The 16,974-nt window shown below is 52.1% G+C and overlaps 1 protein-coding gene across 1 annotated transcript in view; it reads left to right on the top strand.

The window, feature by feature from the left end:
* LEMD2 (LEM domain nuclear envelope protein 2) overlaps positions 1–16,974 on the top strand; it is a 23,853-nt gene extending 6,879 nt beyond the window's left edge. Inside the window, exons 2-9 of the mRNA XM_024929181.4 lie at positions 1,573–1,613; positions 3,950–4,025; positions 7,223–7,299; positions 8,197–8,276; positions 9,997–10,142; positions 11,145–11,246; positions 11,328–11,430; positions 15,608–16,974. Coding sequence (XP_024784949.4) covers positions 1,573–1,613; positions 3,950–4,025; positions 7,223–7,299; positions 8,197–8,276; positions 9,997–10,142; positions 11,145–11,246; positions 11,328–11,430; positions 15,608–15,758 — 776 coding nt within the window. The 3' untranslated portion in view covers positions 15,759–16,974. The remainder of the gene's footprint in view (positions 1–1,572; positions 1,614–3,949; positions 4,026–7,222; positions 7,300–8,196; positions 8,277–9,996; positions 10,143–11,144; positions 11,247–11,327; positions 11,431–15,607) is intronic.

The raw sequence follows: 16,974 nt of genomic DNA, 5'->3' as shown, positions 1-16,974 counted from the left end.
GCGCGCGTGTGTCCGCCGGAGGATCCCCCGTTCCTGTCGGCGCCAGGCCGCGCACTTCCGGCCTTGTCAGCTGCCTCTGACTGTCTTCTCATTTCCAGGCCCGCCTTCTTCCAGCTGTGGGAAGAGAGGGCCAAGGCTCCTGCATCTGCAATAATTTCTGCCTTCACTTTCTCCTGTTCTCCTTTTCTGCCCCAGCCCTCCCTTCTAACGTCTCCCTTTCAATCACAAGCTGTAGTCACTGCTCCTCCAACCTCTGGTTTTCTCCCTGGAGAGGAAGCCACACCCCCCTCTAACAGATTCACCCCATCCGTTTGGGTTCTTCCCTTTTGACCTCTGGCTTACACATTTAGTGCCTGTTTGAAGGCATTCCAGATTTCAGTGGCCCACAGATAGGATCTGGTTGGGGGTCCCAGATTTGTAGAACCAAAAAGTCCACTCTCCACTTCTTTGAATCACAGGGCCGCCGCTTTGTCAACAGGAGAATCTACCAGCCTTGCTTGCCAGACAGGTTAAACTGATCGCAACTGGAGGCCCTTATCATTGCTTGTAGCACCCTCATGGAGTGTGTTAAGAGAGAGACTATGACTCAAGGATGCTCACAGCCATCCTTCTGGCCACATTTAAGTTACATGGTTAGATATGCCAATGAGAGGTCTGCAGGATACAGTATGTATCCGGAATAGCTGAGGATTGTGTGTTTTCTGAAAGGAAACATAGAGATCATTTCATTATACATTTAGGTATAAAGGGCCACTGTAGTTCACCAACTTTTAATACTCTTTACAAAGCACGAATGTGACTAATACTGTTCCCAGCTTCCAGCCAAGGCCACATCCTTTCATGCCTAGCAGGAACTGCCAAAATACAGGAAAAAGCTAAAGTATGTCTTAGCTGGCGTGGCAGATGGATGTTTGGGAGTGTACAAGTCTGTGGGCAAGGGTATTAACAGACTCGTGTGCAAACACCCAAATGATTTCCCCACTATGAGAGCATTTATCAACTATGTGAATAGTTTGTCGACCTGCTAGAGAAATTAAGGAGACCTGGGAGTGTCATGGTACTATAACTACACTGGTGATGTCAAACAGTATCACACTGGTACTCACTGCTGAGATGCTTTAAGACAACAGCGCTAGAATGTATGCTGGTATTTACCTGGACTTCCCCTCCGATTATGGTGTTAATCTCTGTTTAACATATCATTGTTTACAAAACTCCTATATTTTGTTTTGTTTGGGCCTAACTCCCTGAGTTAAGCAGGGAAGGCCCATTTGATCCCATTTTACAGACGAGGAGACAGAGGTTCAGAGTGGTTGAGTTGCCCAAGAAACTTGAGCTAATCATTTTCAGCTGGGACAAGGACCCAGCTATCGTAATTCCTAATCCAGGATTTGGATACCCTTACATTTTGCTGTCTGCATTTTAAAAGTGCCTTCCTTAGATGACATCTTTCTAATCCCCACCCTTGGCTTGGTAATGCTTTACTCCCTCCGAATGTTGTGAGTAGTCTCTTTTTGTATTCCTTTCTCAACCCACACTTAATTTCCTCTGTGTTTCTTTTCTTGGTCTCAGTGAAGTTATTGCCAGTGGACTGTGAGAGAAAAACAGATGAGGTGAGTTTGAGTTTCTCTGGTTTTTATTATTCTTCCTGAGGATATTAGCCTCCATCAGGAGGTAAACTTCCCCAGAAAAAGAATAGGATCATTTTCAGGGAGTGCTTCCTGTAATGTACCAGAGTCACATTGTGTTCTGTGATGTTCATGTCAGGCTCAATTGTGGCAGTGAAGGAATACTTGAAATAGAATTGACCTCCCAAAATCCAACCCTGGGCTTGTTATGGACACTTTCCCATCAAATGTAGCATCGGGGACTTTGATCTGCCTGAGTCAATCTAGGGGGATGCAGTAAGTTGTTGTTGAAGGACCCTCAAGCTCCCTGGCACTGGGAGGAAGGGCCGGCGTTTCTAAGCATCAGGAGGCCAAGTTCTCAATTCCACATTCTCTGTCTCCAGTGGTGCAGCTGTGGCTCTGAAAATGCTGTTCTGATTTGAAACATAGGGAGTTTGTTTGGAACACATCTTAAGTGGAATTAGCCCTCTTAGTCTACATTTAGATTTGTTTTATGAAGCTCTAATATTCCCTACAAATAATATTTGGGGAAGGCGAGCAGCCCCATCCATTTATGAATCATGAAAGCAGCATTATCAAGGAGCTGGGATGCTGCTTCTGGTGACAGTCTGGAGAAGATATGGGGCAGTAAATTTTCAGGTCTTAAATTGTACCAGGAGGAGTCTTGTGCTGCCAGAGGGCATGACTTAGTAGTCTAATTAAGTGTGCAATGCCTGGCCTCCCAAGTCCTTAGTTAACATCTCTAGTAGCCCAGGGGCTGGGAAAGAAAATGACGCATGGTCCTCTGGCCGCCCCTGCATTGACTGTCTTACTCATGTAAATGAGGGGGCATCCTGGTGCAGATAACGGCTTTTATTTCTCTTTGGCTTCGGGTGTGTCATAGTTGGGGGTGTTTTATTACATCCATTTATTGCATTCATCCACCAAATATCTTTGCTTCCCAATTGTTTTGTAAAAACAGATTCATAGTAAGTTTAATCTGCCTTCTATCATAAAAACTGTAGTTGATGATGAGAGGAAGTGGCCCAGAAACACAGGCAGCCAGAGGGGAAACTGGAATTTGAAGACTTAAAACAAAAACAGGAAAAAATAACTTTCTGTAAGACTTCTCAGTGATGTTAGTTTTGTTTGTCTTTTAATTAGAAAAAAGTTCCATGGTTTCTATTTCTTGGTCCTTCACATCTCTAAATGAATCAGACCCACAAGTGAATGGCACATTTGTTCCCTGGCCTTCTCTGATCTGGACGCACTCAGGCTCCACTTGAGTGAGCCCAGACAGGTACCCTCCAGGTCCTAGCTACAGATGCGCTCCGTGGGCAGACGGCATTCAGCACCTGCCAGCGAGGGCTTCAGATGCAGATATCCTTATTTGTAACCATTCAGACCTTCATCAGAGCATCAGAAAGCAGGGGCTGGGCCATCTCAATGCAGGCTTTGTGGAGCTAAGATTTCATGGGGCACCCTTGGCCTTTCTGGAGGGTGGACACAGGAACAAGCAGGTGGGGACGTGTTTCTTGGCTTTGGTGAGGCTCTTGCTGAAAGTCTTATTCTTTGCATGGCTCCAGGCTTACCGAGATCACAGACGGGCATTTGAATTTCAGATTCATGTTCTTTCCCTTTTCGGTCGTTGAAGACGGTGACACTTTGTGTTTTTCTTTCTGCCTTTGTGCTGCTGAAAACGTGGGGACAGGCTGGGAGTGGGTGTGTTGTCTTAATCAGGCCGTCTCGTTGTCTGGTACCGTCTGTCCTCCTGTTTCCTTTAGGTGGTAGCAGCCTCTGCTGAGTGGTTTGTGTGAGTTCGCACTGAATCCTACCACAATCCTTACTCAGATGAGGGCTCTGAGATTCCACCTAACGGGAGACGAGATGGCAGCTGCTGACATTCTGCCCTGTCTGCAAGCTCTCCTAGCTCTTCCAGCTCTCCCATCTCTGCAAACTCTGACGGCAGTTGCTCTTCTGTCTGAGGAAGCGGAGCGACTGCATCATCCCCCGACCACGTCGCCTCTGCTCAGCCCTCTTAATGGCCGTCATTCCAAGGGAAAGGCAGGAGCCAGGAGCCTCTGGGATGCAGCCCCTTGGTTACAGTGTCTGCTTTCAGCTTTGCCTCTGCTTCTCCAGGGTCTTTCTCAGGCAGTTAACCCAATATTTATCAACTCTCTCCCTAGGCCCAGCACTTGGCAGAATTTTTTTCTATTTTGTAAAAGTATGAGATATTCCTTGCTGTTTAGTATTTGACAGTGTGGCTGGAGAAGTAAAGATGGGACAGACGGACCCCTCCCACCCACCCCTCCTTGCTGACCACTTGTCCCGTGCCTTTCCAGTTCTGTCAGGCCAAGCAGAAGGCAGCCTTGCTGGAGCTGCTGCATGAACTCTACAATTTCCTGGCCATCCAAGCTGGTGAGTAAGTCACGTAAGTCCTGAGATTCCTCTTGTGAGAGCTATGGGCGGCTGACCCGGTTCATCAGGCTTAGTTACACTGCTGCTGGCCAGCGAGACACTCCCTGGCTGTCTCCCAGAAGGCATATTCAGAAGCCGAGTCTCACCTTCTCGCCTCCTCACTCAGGCACATCTTTTATAAGCCTTGTGTTTGAACAAAACATATTTGATTCTTGCTCCTCTTTAAGGGAGGTCCTGGCATGTGAACAGGCCTTCCTGCAGGTGTTCTTCCTTCTTGGGGATGCCCACTACCTAATGCTTTGGGGGTCTCTGTTGGCATGGGAAGGGGCCAAGCCCCAGGTGTTGTCAGAATTTGTGTCCTCCACCCTAGAGGGACCCTCTGAACCAGGTGGTTGGCTGGGCCCGGGAGAGGCCTCTTGCCTGTGCAAGTAGCAGATAGTCTGTGTAGTGGGCCCTGGTGTCACATCTGGTCCTGATCACCATGTGGCTGTGGGACCTCAGACAAAGTCCCTGATCCTCTCAGGGTCTTCATCTCCCTGTCTGACCAAGGGCTCTTGGGTCTATCTGTTCTCTACAAATGAGAGTCAAGTGCTGTCCTCTAAAGGAGGGCATTCTCAGCACCTCTGTGAAATGCCCCTGAAAATGCATCCAGAAGATGCATCCCCTACTGTTTTATTTGGTGAAGTTATTCCTTGAGGCCAGAGATATCACCTGCATTATTATGTCCTGCCCGACGCCTGGCATCCAGGAGGCTCTCAAAATCACTTGCAGTTGACATAGGTGAATATCAGCATGTGCGCCTTGTGTTAAATGCGCTGGACACAAGAACCAGACAGAGCAGTTCTATCTTAAGGGATATTCAAGAGGCGCCTCTTACCTGTGGGGTCAGAGGACAGGTCTTAGGATTGTGAGGTCAACCCTTGTCTAAGGTTTCACTGGGAAATTAGGGTCAGGTGGACTTCTCCTGGGCCCTCAGTCCTCAGGGTCAATCTCATGAGCATCAGCTCTTCTGCCTCCTCCCTCTTGAAAGTGAGAGATGAGATGGTAGGGGAGGCATCCATGAGCACTTGGAGGAGAAACAGGTACTGGGGCTCCTGCTCACAGCATCATAGGAATTCCTCTGTACGGCCCAGGTGCTTGGGATGTCAATTCTGACCTAAGAGAGTGTTCCAAACCTTTGTGTCTCAATTGTGGTCCAAGGACCCATAGCATCTGCATCACGTGGGAGCTCACTAGAAATTCAGAATCTCAGGTCTCATGCCAAACCCAGTGAATCAGAGTCTGTATCTTAAGATCCCCAGGGGATTTGAGTGCACCCTAAAGTTGAGAAGCACTGCTCGAAATTGGGTCCTAGTAGATATTTCTCCTTCATCCTACCCTCCATATGTGGTCTTGCCTTGTGCCCTCAAGGGCCCTGGCACCTGTTGCCCTCCGACAAGCCTGGGGGGCCGCCTTGAAGGTACATATCTCATTGAGACAGGAGTGTGCCTCACAGAGGCTCCCTAGTAGTCCTCAACCCCTTCCAGGCCTCTCCTGTTAGGGATCCGCTGTGGGCTGGGCACTGTGCAGGCCCTTGCAGTGAGATGACTCAGCTCCAGGTCCTGCCTGCAGGGCCCAACCCCTGCTTGGGGTCTACTAGAAGAGACAGGCCACCTACCTCCCTGACCACTGGGTGATATAAAATGTGATTAGACAAGAACCAAGAGGCCAGAAGTTCTGGGAGGCACAATGCCTTTTAGCTGGAGCAGTCAGGAGAGCGTCACAGGAGGTAGCATCTGTGCCAGGCCCTGAAGCCCAGGTAAGACTGGTTACATGTATGTGGGGAAGGACAAGGCAAAGCGGCAGGAAATTACATCTTGGGTGGGAAGCAGCACCTTCATGGAGGAAGGGGAAGATGAGGGAATGAAGTTTGGAAGTGTTGGTTGGGCCCTACCATAGATGGCCTTGGATGCCAGGCCACCAGAGCTTGATCTGGCAGGCAGTGAGGGCCAGAGAGGCTTTGAGCAAGGGAGTATCATGCTGAGAGCCAGGTGCCAGGAAGGCGAATGCGGCAGCAGCTTGAGTAGCGCAGTTAAGCAGAATCATTTTCAAGTGTTATTGACAAAACAACTGGATTGGGAAAGGGAGAGGAGGAACCGAATCGAGAGGCTATCTACGTGGTCCAGGCAGGCCTGGCAAGGGCAGGAAGAGTCCTAGTGGGAAAAGGAGGATGCTAGAAGCCACCTGTCTCTCAGGGGACCCCTGGGGTCAAGATCAACTTTGAAGTAGGAGGATCTGGCTGTGTTAGGGGAAGGGGACAGGCTTCAGTTCAGTTTCAAAGTTTTAAAATATGACCTTCAGCTGCTCCCTTCCCCAGCACGCAGAAACACACTCACTGGCCACCCGAAGTCCCCCAGGCTGTGCTGGGTCAGGGCAGTCAGGCCACGCACACGTGTTAAATAGCGTATGCGTGCCTGGCCCTGCACCCTCCCTGCTCTCGGGGAGTCAGGCAAACCACAGCACAGGAGCGAGGACCAAGGGCTATGGCAGGTCACCAAATCTGGGGCCATTTCATTAAACAAAAGGCCCCCAGGGGCTGAGGGCTTCCCAGGGGAGATGGCCCCTGGGCTGGACCGGGGAGGTTGGGCAGGACTAAGTGGGAGGCTGCCAGCTCCATCCTATGGGAGCAGGCCTCCAAAGCCACTCGGGGGAGCTGCCCCTTGGCGTGCTGTGCTGAGGCCCCACTGCCCAGCACACAGACATCCTCTTCCTCCAAGGGGCCCCTCAAGACAATAGACCTGGCATTCCAGGTCGCCTGCCTGTGTCATGAGTCAGAATCCCCGTGGTGCCCATGGCCTCCCTGCCTTTCTTTTTTCTCAGGCTGTGTTTATTTATAGTGCCATTCCGGTACCTTCCGAAGCTATCTGTCTGATCCTTTTAGGGATCAATTGCAAAGAGACCTTGCTATTGGGCAGCTTTTTAGTCATTTAATACAAATCGCCACACTGCTTTGCAGGTCAGGTTTTAATGATCTGGAATCGATCCAAGCTAAGTGGCTTTTGATCTTTGTGCAGAGTGAAGATGCCCCACAGAAGCCAGGAGCCACTGGGCAACATGCTCCTTATTAGAGCTGATGGCTTGATTCTTGCTGCATTTTTTAGTCTGTTTCAGGGTGATTTTTCCTTTGTGTTTGAGCATGTGTGGTTTTTTTCTCCTAGGTAATTTTGAGTGTGGAAATCCAGAGAATCTAAAAAGCAAATGCATTCCTGTTATGGAAGCCCAAGAATATATAGCCGTAAGTAGGCTTCAGTGCTTATCCATTCCTGGGAGGGCCTGGTGCTTTCCTATTGGTCTTTCAAGCCCTGTTGGGGTTTTTGTTTTTTGTTTGCTTTGTGGCTTTTGTACTAGGCTACCTTAAGTTAGGGTTTGGTTTATGGCTTTTTGTGCTAGACTACCTTCAGTTAAGGCAGCCATGGTAGTGACTGCCCCAGAGCCAGGCCACCATGTGCAGTGGGGCGGCTCACTCCTGACTGCTGCACTGTAGGTGTGCCTGTTACCTGCTTCTCCCTTGGTTCACTTTGCTCGTCTTGCCTTCGGCTTTCAGGAGAAACATGCTGTCCCTTCTCCCCCGTATGATTAACATTCAGACTGCCCAGGGGCCGTCTGATTTCCTGTGTGGCCTCAGGATGGTAGATTATAGAACTATGGAGCTGGTATTCCAGGTCGCCTGCCTGTCCAGGAACTTAGGGGTCATCTGGTTCCATTTGCATTTCACAGATGAAGAAACTGAGGCCTGGAGAGGGTCAGGGACTTGCCTGAGGCCAGACCACTTGCACCGGCCACTGGGCTCACCCACCCCCAGCCACAATGCTGTTATTCGCTTTACCCTAAGATGAGCTGCCAGCTCTCTGGCCTGATGCTTCCATCCTCGAGAGAATCATATTCTTTTGGCCGCCTCAGACCCGCACTGTTTTCCTGCTTGTGCTTCCGCATCACCTCCTCTGGTTATAGCCTCTTCCTTGGCTTTCATCAACCCCCGATTTCCTTCCTGCCAGTTTGCTGTGCTTTTAGCAGAACAGGGTTTTGGGGCTGTGGAGGACACGGGAGAGGGCTTCCTTAATCCAGCAGCAGAATAATGTTCCAGCTGCTCCGCCCAGACGCCGAACTAACGTTCTCCCGCGCCCTCCCACAGAATGTGACCAGCAGCTCCTCCACCAAGTTTGAAGCCGCACTGACCTGGATACTGAGCAGTAACAAGGACGTGGGCATCTGGTGAGTGTGGGCAGGGTGGCGACGCAGCATGGGTGCCTGCAACCACTGTCCTCGCTCGTCAGCTAACACCCGTGCTCCAACAGAGCTGTCTCAGGTCTGAAGCTGGAGGCTGGGTCTCCCAGCAGAATCATGTGGGTTAGGATGGAAGTGGGGCAACAAAAGCAAGAAGCATTTGGAATGCAGTGTAAGGAGCAGCTTCAAGATGAGACACAAAATCCAGGTGTTAGGATGTTAGCCTGGTGTTCCAGCTAAATCCTGTCTCAGGTAACTCAGTCTGTGCCTTTCTCATTCATCAACAACACCACATGGTTTGTTGGGGAAGGCATTTTTCTGCACTTCCCCTCCTCGGGAGCTAGTTTTTATTTGTAGATGAAATTATTCTTTCTGTATGTTGGTTTTACTTACTATGGAAATCGCATAAGGAAATACTGGATTTTATTCTGACCAGGCAGTTTCTGCCTCATTTTTATCACTGGTGAGCACTGTTAGAAAAGGTAGCAAACCCTTTCATGAGGCTGAAAGGCTGTATCTGGCGGCTCAGCCCACGGGGAGGGGCGTGTCAGCCAACAGCCAGGCAGCCTCGAGAGACCTGTCCCTTGCTGGCAGAGCAGCATCACTTCCCCACTTCCCACTCTCGGTGTTTGTGGGGGTCTCTGTTCAGGTTATAGCTCTTGATATTAAAACGTCCTCTAGAGTTTTGTTCTTTTCCTCTCTAATCCACCCAAATTACTAATTCCATCAGCACTGCATCCAGCAGAAGCCCCTCGGGCAGTTCCACCTCAAGGTGGATAACTGGATGCATGGCACGATTAAAATTTGTTGGCTTAAAAAAAAAAAAAAAAAAAGCTGCCCTGAGTAGCTGAGCAATTTTCCTGTGTTAGAAAAGGCGGAGGAGAATACGGATTTTATCCTCAGCAGCAGCGCTCACTGAAGCTGCTAACACAGAAGAATGATGACACTCACCTTTTCATGTTGGGGAAGGCAGCCTGGAGGGTGGCAGAGCCGCTCAGGATGACCATATTGAAAGTGGGTCCTGAGAAATCAGGACACTTGGGATGCCAGCCATTCCAGCATGCAGCCTTAAGAGCATGACATTCTCGCCCTGGGTCACCTAGCTGGAAGAAGGCTCTGGTGTCCCCACCTCTGCAGGTCCTGACACCTCCTGGCCAGAGACCATGGTGGAGGCGCGGTGGCTGGGGTCTGGCCTCGGAGAGCCTGGTGGTTTTCATTCCCCATGAGCGTCACGGATTCCCCATGAGCCTCATGGATGCCCCATGATCTTTACGCTTAAACAGCTTATGTGCCTCCTCGTCACCGAGGAAAAGTGCAACCTCCCAGATTCTGTCTTTCAGTTCTTGCCATGCAATTGCAAAGCTAGTGATTCAGTAAACATTTCCATTTCTCTATGCTGGGAGGTGGGAATCCAATTTACAGTTTAATCTCCTACACGCTGAGAGAGGCTGTCAAAGACCTGACAGAGGGGGACGTCGCTTTAGCGGTAGGGGTTCAAGCCTGCTGCCGTCTTTAAAGCTTTATTCATTCTAAGTAGCCAATGTGGGAAATTTCTGGAAAGAATGCAGCCAGGATACCAAGCCTATTCTATAAGCAAGTAGAGGCCTTGCGTCCCCACTTTCCTTCGCTTCCTCCTGTTTGAAGTGGGGCTTGCACTGCCTCTCCTTGGAGCTTTCCAACATGTTTAGAGCCCTGTGTCCTCTTTCAGGTTGAAAGGAGAAGACCAGTCTGAATTGGTGACGACCGTGGACAAGGTGGTCTGCCTGGAATCTGCCCACCCCCGCATGGGTGTTGGCTGCCGCCTGAGCCGGGCCCTGCTCACTGCTGTCACCAATGTGCTCATCTTCTTCTGGTGTAAGTCCTCGGCCGCCTTCCCTCCCCTTCTGTGCAGTCAAGCATACTCCTAGGCATGAATGATGAGCTATAGAAATTCCAGGCCCGGAGGGTTCATTTCTGTCTAGTGAACCTGAGGTCTGTCTCATAAAACAGAGGAGATGAACAAGTCAGCCTCTGCCCTGGGTTGTATTTACCTTTGGAGATTGGTGGCAGGAATCCGTGAGGATAACTAGAAAATGTCCTTGATTCAGGGCAGGGGACTGTCAGATTTCCTGAGCGGGAGCCTGGCCTGAGCAGGAGCTGGGCCCCACCCCTTCTGGGCTCTGCAGGGATCCCAGTGTGGACCAGCTTCGAGCAGGAGGCACAGCAGGGGCTTGGCCTACTTTTACTCCCTGAAAAATATAAATATCTCCTGGAGAGCTACAGATACCTGATGAAAGCAAGAAGGACTCAGGGTGCTGCACTGAAAGGAGGGCACCAGTCTTATCCCCTGACATCGGGGGCCGCCTTTGAGCAGAGACCTCAGGGCATCTCTGAAGGCGAAAGGCCAAGTCACAGAAACCACGGCTTTCCAGAGATAGTTGGAGCTACAAATCACAGACCGCCTCAGTGTGCACACAGCTCCCTCCCCCGTGCCATCAGGCACAGAAATCATTATCGGCAGCAGCATCTCGGAATACAAAGGGCCCTGGCATGTATATATGTATGAAACACTGTGTTCTGGTTCACAAGGGAGGAGATGAAAGCCCCAGAATGAGGTTGGGAGGAGCCGAGAGCTGGACGGCTGGGGATGCCGCTATGGTGACAGCCGGTGGGAGGAAGATGATCACTTAATAATCTGTCGTCCCTCTGCATTTCTGTATCTTTTGTTTCTCGCATGCTGGCCCTGAGCCTGACACATAGTAGGTACCCAAACCCATGTGGCGGATCCCCCACAGCATCCATCACAGCATCTTGTCCATGGTGAGACCCACTGCCAAATGAAGTGTGAGGGATTAACAGTGTTTTGTTCCCTCACAGGCTTGGCTTTTTTGTGGGGGCTCCTAATTCTCCTAAAATATCGGTGGCGAAAGTTAGAAGAGGAGGAACAAGCCATGTATGAGATGGTGAAGAAGATTATAGGTGCGTGGCCCCCTGGTGAATAAAGGGTTGCCGACACCAGCCAGAGGGTCCTTGCCCTAAATGGTGTGCTCTCTCCTGCAGACGTGGTCCAGGACCATTATGTGGACTGGGAGCAGGACATGGAGCGCTATCCATATGTAGGCATCCTGCACGTGCGCGACAGCTTGATCCCTCCACAGAGCCGGTGAGTCCCTGGCTGGGGCGCTGGGTGTGAGGTAAGATGGGGTCCGACCCCACTGAGCTCCCCAGAAGGAAACCCGGAGCCTTGCATCAGATGTCAGCTGAGGGCAGTGCAGACCCCAGGGCCAAGAGTGGCTCTGCTCCCACTCCTGCTGCTCCCCAGCATGCTCGGCTCTTTATGGCAGGATGAGCTAGAAAAGACATATGAAAGCACAATCCCACACCTCTGTAGAGAGAACACTGGCAGTGGTGATACCAGTTAGGAGGCCTTGGGCTCCAAGTAATAGCAGCTCCCTCCCCCAGGGCACAAGTAGTGAAGGATCTCCTCAGTCTCTGTAAGTGGAAGTTCAGAGCTGCATGGGCTCCAGGCACAGAACAGTCAGGTCTCCGGTTCCATTGCTCTTGTGATTCTCGTGGTCCCACACTCCTCCATGGATGTTATCAACAGACTGGGGTCCCTCATGGTTGCAGATGGTGGCCAACAGCAGCTGGGGCACTGTCTGCCTTGTCACAGCCAGCAGGGGAAAAGTAGGCCTATTGTTGTCTTATAAGCAAGAGAACATGTTCCCAGTAGCCTCCAGTGACACACTCCTTGAGGCTTTATTGACCAGAATCTCTTACATGTCTGTTTATGAATCAGTCACTGGCAAGGAGGAGGAAATTGTTTTTCAAACTTTTTAAACCATGACCTGCAGTCAAAAACACCTGTTACCTGCAACATCATGGTCCAGTTCCCACACACGCATGCGTACACTCATGCATATACATGTAATTGAAAGCAAAGTTTCACAACATGAATGGGGTCAGCTTCCAGGGCACATAGCTTCATGGGAAGGGGTGGCAGGGCCACTGTCATGTGCAGCTGCAGGGCACCTTCCACATGGGCTGTGACTGCTGGAGTTGTACACTGGGGTCCTGACAGAACCAGGGTGGGGGAGGGCAGAGTCCCAGGAGACAGCCAGCAGGGCCCCCCCAGTGTTGGCTCTGGTTGTGGTCCCTCCCCAGCAGACACTTGCTGTGGTTTCTGGCCAGATGCTGTCATCTGCTGGGTGATGCTGAGAGCTCACCCTTGCTGAGTGCTCGCTGGGAGCCGGGCACTACTTGGAGCTCTCCACAGATGCAAACTCACTCACTTGGTCCTCACCATGGCTCACGCACACAACAGAAGTGGCCCCATTTTACATATAAGGTAACTGAGGCACAGGGAAGTAGAGGAATGTGCTCAAGAGTCCCATGGCTAGTGGCATTTCTGTGCTCCCGCCACCAGGCTCTACTGTCAACATCATCCCTATCTGCAACCCAAGAGGAATCAGAAAAATAGAGCCGTTAGCAGTCCACTTTAAGTCAGGCACAGTGGCTCACACCTGTAATCCCAGCATTTTGGGAGGCCAAAGTGGGAGGATTGCTTGAGCCCATGAGTTCAAGACCAGCCTGGACAACATAGCAAAACCCCATCTCTACAAAAAATAAATATTAGTGGGCATGGTGACACATGCCTGTAGTCCCAGCTACTCAGGAGGCTGAGGCAGGAGGATCACTCGAGCCCAGGAGGTCGAGGCGACGGTGAGCTATAACTATGCCACTGCACATCAGCCTGGACAACAGAGCAAGACCCTATCTCTTAAAAAAATAAAAAAAGGTCCATCTTAAACATGAAGGTGCTTGGTGCCTGTCATGCTCACCTCACCCCTGGAAAGGTGGCAGGCAGGAAGTTTAGGGTGAGCAGACTCACAGCAGCATGGGCTGTGCTTGCTCTGAGGAGCGCTTGCTGTTGGTTTCAGCGTGAGGCCCTCTACCTCCCAGGGAGGGTGACTTGGGGTACTCAAACTCCTACCCAATTCCTGGCCCTGGCAGGAGTATCGTGACAATGAGCATCTCAGTCAACCTGTGCCACAGTTTCCTTATCCTAAAATGCAGGTGATCCTGCTGCTTTGCACAGGGCTGTGACGAAGAGACTATCATTCATTCATTCATTCATTCATTCAGTTCCTCCACAAATGTTTATTGAGCACCTACTACATGCCATACACTCTACTGGGTCACAGGGAGACAGCAGGAAGTGGAAGAAACAAAAATCCCTGTCCAGCTGGAGCATTTGTTCTCAGGAAGGAGACAGATGACAAGATGCATAAGGAAAAGATGTGATATTAGGTAGTGACAAACCCTAAGGGAAGGGGGGTTGGTATCAGGGTGGTGGCCTCAAAGTTCATTAAGTCACTGCCTAGTAGCCAGGCACGGTGGCTCATGCCTGTAATCCCAGTACTTTGGGAGGCCAAGGTGGGTGGGCCACCTCAGGTCAGGAGTTCGAGACCAGCCTGGGCAACATAGTGAAACCCCCATCTTTACTAAAAATACAAAAATTAGCCAGGCATGGTGGCATGCACCTGTAATCCCAGCTACTCGGGAGGCTGAGGCATGAGAATCACTTGAACCCAAGAGGTGGAGGTTGCAGTAAGCCGAGATCACGCCATTGCACACCAGCCCGGGTGACAGAGCAAGACCCTGTCTCAAAAAAAAAAAAAAAAAAAGGGAGACCAAGGCGGGCAGATCACAAGGTCAGGAGTTTGAGACCAGCCTGGCCAATGTGGTGAAACCCCGTCTCTACTAAAAATACAAAAATTAGCCGGGCATGGTGGCGGTCACCTGTAGTCCCAGCTACTCAGGAGGCTGAGTCAGGAGAATCACTTGAACCCAGGAGGCGGAAGTTGCAGTGAGCTGAGATCACACCACTGCACTCCAGCCTGGGTGACACAGTGAGACTCCATCTCAAAAAAAAAAAAAAAAAAAAAAAAAGTCAGTGCCTAGCACGTGGGCATCATCCAAGGGTAGCCATTATGCCTTGGGCTTAAATGATATTCCACACACATATTCGCTTAAATAAGAGCATGAGACGGCACTGCAGCTTGCCTGCAGCCGGAGCTACCACCCAAGCCTTCGTGCATTAGCATAGATACCCAGAGCTGCTGCCACTCAGCCGGCCCTCAGGGTCAGAGCCATGTGAACCCCAGACGCCCATGCCCTGTTTGCTCTCTTGACTTACCTCCCAAGCCACCCAGTCAGTCCAGGCCAAGCTCCCCACGTCAGGAGACATTGGCTAGCCAGTCAGGTCTGCCCTGTAGATGAGGGCCTGCTTGGGAAAGACTGAGGGAGATGAGAAGAACTGGCCTGGGAAGGAGGGGCTGGAGTGAGGCACTGCCCACTCAACACTGGCCGCTTCCTGCTCAGGGACCCAGCACCTTGGAGCTCAGTCCCCAGGGAATGCGTGGCCTCGGCCAGACCAGCCAAGTTGGGGCTGCTGAATAGGCCCATGGGGTTTGGTTGGTGGCAGGTCCTGACCCCTGGGGAAGCCCTAGCCGCCCCCCTCCGCCTCCTGACTCACTGGCCACCTCCGTTTGTCCTCCCCTTCTGCTCCCATGCGTACACACTCACAGTCACTGTCTTTCCACGCGTGGTGTCATGGGGAGGTGGTCTGCAGTGATGAGAAAAGGCTGGGGGCTGTGCAATACCATGCTTCACAAAGGGAAAAGATCAAAGTGACCCTCCCCCATGGCTTTGGAACCTTCTTGTCCAGTCTGGAAGGGGGGAAGAAGAGATGAGGGGAAGGCTGTCCAGGGGGGTGCAAGGCCCTAGAGACCCAGCAGAGAAGGGACTCTGGCCACTGAAGGGGCCCTCCGTTGTGGCTCTGGTTCCCTAGAGCAGCTCCAGCTTCTTGGCCTCCCCCGTCTGATGCTTAGCTCATCCCATCCCCTGGAGTGCTGTGGAGCTTAGATGAAACAGCCCAGTGCTCACTCTTCAATGAGCCCACCCAGAGCAGCATTAAGATGCAGTTGGCGGGGTACTGGAACTGGCTTGGCAAGGGCTGCGCAGGCAACAGGTCCCAGCAAGAGTCAGCTAGCCTAGCACAGCCCTGCACACCTGGAGACCTGGGGGTGCTCCAGACACCTCGGCCCTTTAGCTCCCTTTAATTGAATGTGTTTGGATCAGTGAAGGTTGAGGAATCATTTCTCTATGGCCCAAGACGTTTTTCTCCTCTGCAGTTGTCATGTTAGTACCTGCCAGCTTTTCCTCTCTTACATAAATTCCATGCCAGAGCCTGGAAATGTGTCCCCTTTGTAGGAGGGGCATCCACAGGCCGGCTCACCTCAGCAGTGCCAGGCAGAGCCCCGTCCCTCTCATTGCAGGAGGCGCATGAAGCGCGTCTGGGACCGAGCTGTGGAGTTCCTGGCCTCCAACGAATCCCGGATCCAGACGGAGTCCCACCGCGTTGCAGGAGAGGACATGCTGGTGTGGAGATGGACTAAGCCCTCTTCCTTCTCCGACTCAGAGCGATAAGCCCTGGGCGGGGACTTGTTCCCGGTCAGCCTGTCCCAGGACAGCCCACTCCAGAGGCACAGGAGGGTCACCAGGCCTGCTGGTGCTGAATTCACACTTGCCTTGACTTTCAGTCTCGTCCTGACACGATTCCAAAGGTCTGCCATACTCTTCAGAGGAGTTCGGCTCGCAGGAAAATGTGGGCTTCCTTTAAAGGGAGGGGGAGAAGCCAGGGTGACAGCCCAGACTCTGCCCTGTTTTGCTGGCAGAAACGGGGAGAAGGGTTTAGTTTTCATGAATAGAAAACAAGAGCAGCAGCTGTCAGGCCCAGCCGACAAGCGTGGGCATGGCCACGCCAGGGAGTCTGTCACCTGGGAGGTGGGGCAGGGATGGCGTTTCGGGTGGCGGGATGGGGAGCAGCTTGGTCCATGTGCCTTCAGGGGGGTGTTACCTGAGAGCTCAAGGGTGAAGGGAGAAAGCCTGTGCTCTGGCTGGCTGGGCCTCTATCCTGAAGAGGGAAGGTGCTAGAAATTAGAACAAGTGACTGTAGGGGGGACCGTCTAGAAACACCAGGCCCAGACACACGGTCCCTCAGGTCAGGAGGAGTGAGCAGCCGGCACAGCCTCCTGGGAGGATCCCGAAGTAGGGACTGGGGCTGAGAGCAGAGAGGAGGGTCGGGCAGCCCCAGGGCGGGCGGGCCCGCCTCAGTGTTGCTTCTCACAGAAGCTGCGACTCTAGACCAGGCCTGCAGCCAGAACGCCGATTCCGGGAGCTTGGGAGCCCTGCGTCAGGGCCCAGAGCCTCGCACTTGCTGTGTGCGAAGATCGCCTTGCTTTACTGTGACCACAGCCCCGACGCGGGGCTGTTTAACAAGAACTTCAGCGCAGCCGGCGTTTCTGTTACCCCGGCCGCGGCTCTTGGCGGCGGGAGAGGCGCAGTGGCTGCAGGCTGCCCCCTGCCGGCCACAAGGGAGCAGCGTCCGCGCCGCCGCCCACCGGCCCTCCCGCCAGCTCCTCAGCCTGCTCCCTGGGAGGCAGGCTCCAGAAGCACCCCGACGGGGGGCCTTATTAAGTGCGAGAAGCCTCTCCAGCGAGTCTTCCCCGTGTGTCCTCATCTGCGGCAGGCAGGAGAAGGGGAGCAAACAGGAAATTCCACAGCTGCCTCCAGAAACATTAACCACCCCTCTCTAGTCTTACTGGTATTTTTTGTTTCCTTAATAAAGCTCCAGTCTCCCTCA

Source organism: Pan paniscus, chromosome 5 (assembly GCF_029289425.2).
Source record: "Pan paniscus chromosome 5, NHGRI_mPanPan1-v2.0_pri, whole genome shotgun sequence".
In the NCBI taxonomy this organism is placed as follows: Eukaryota; Metazoa; Chordata; class Mammalia; order Primates; family Hominidae; genus Pan; species Pan paniscus.
This window is presented reverse-complemented; position numbering and strand designations above follow the sequence as displayed.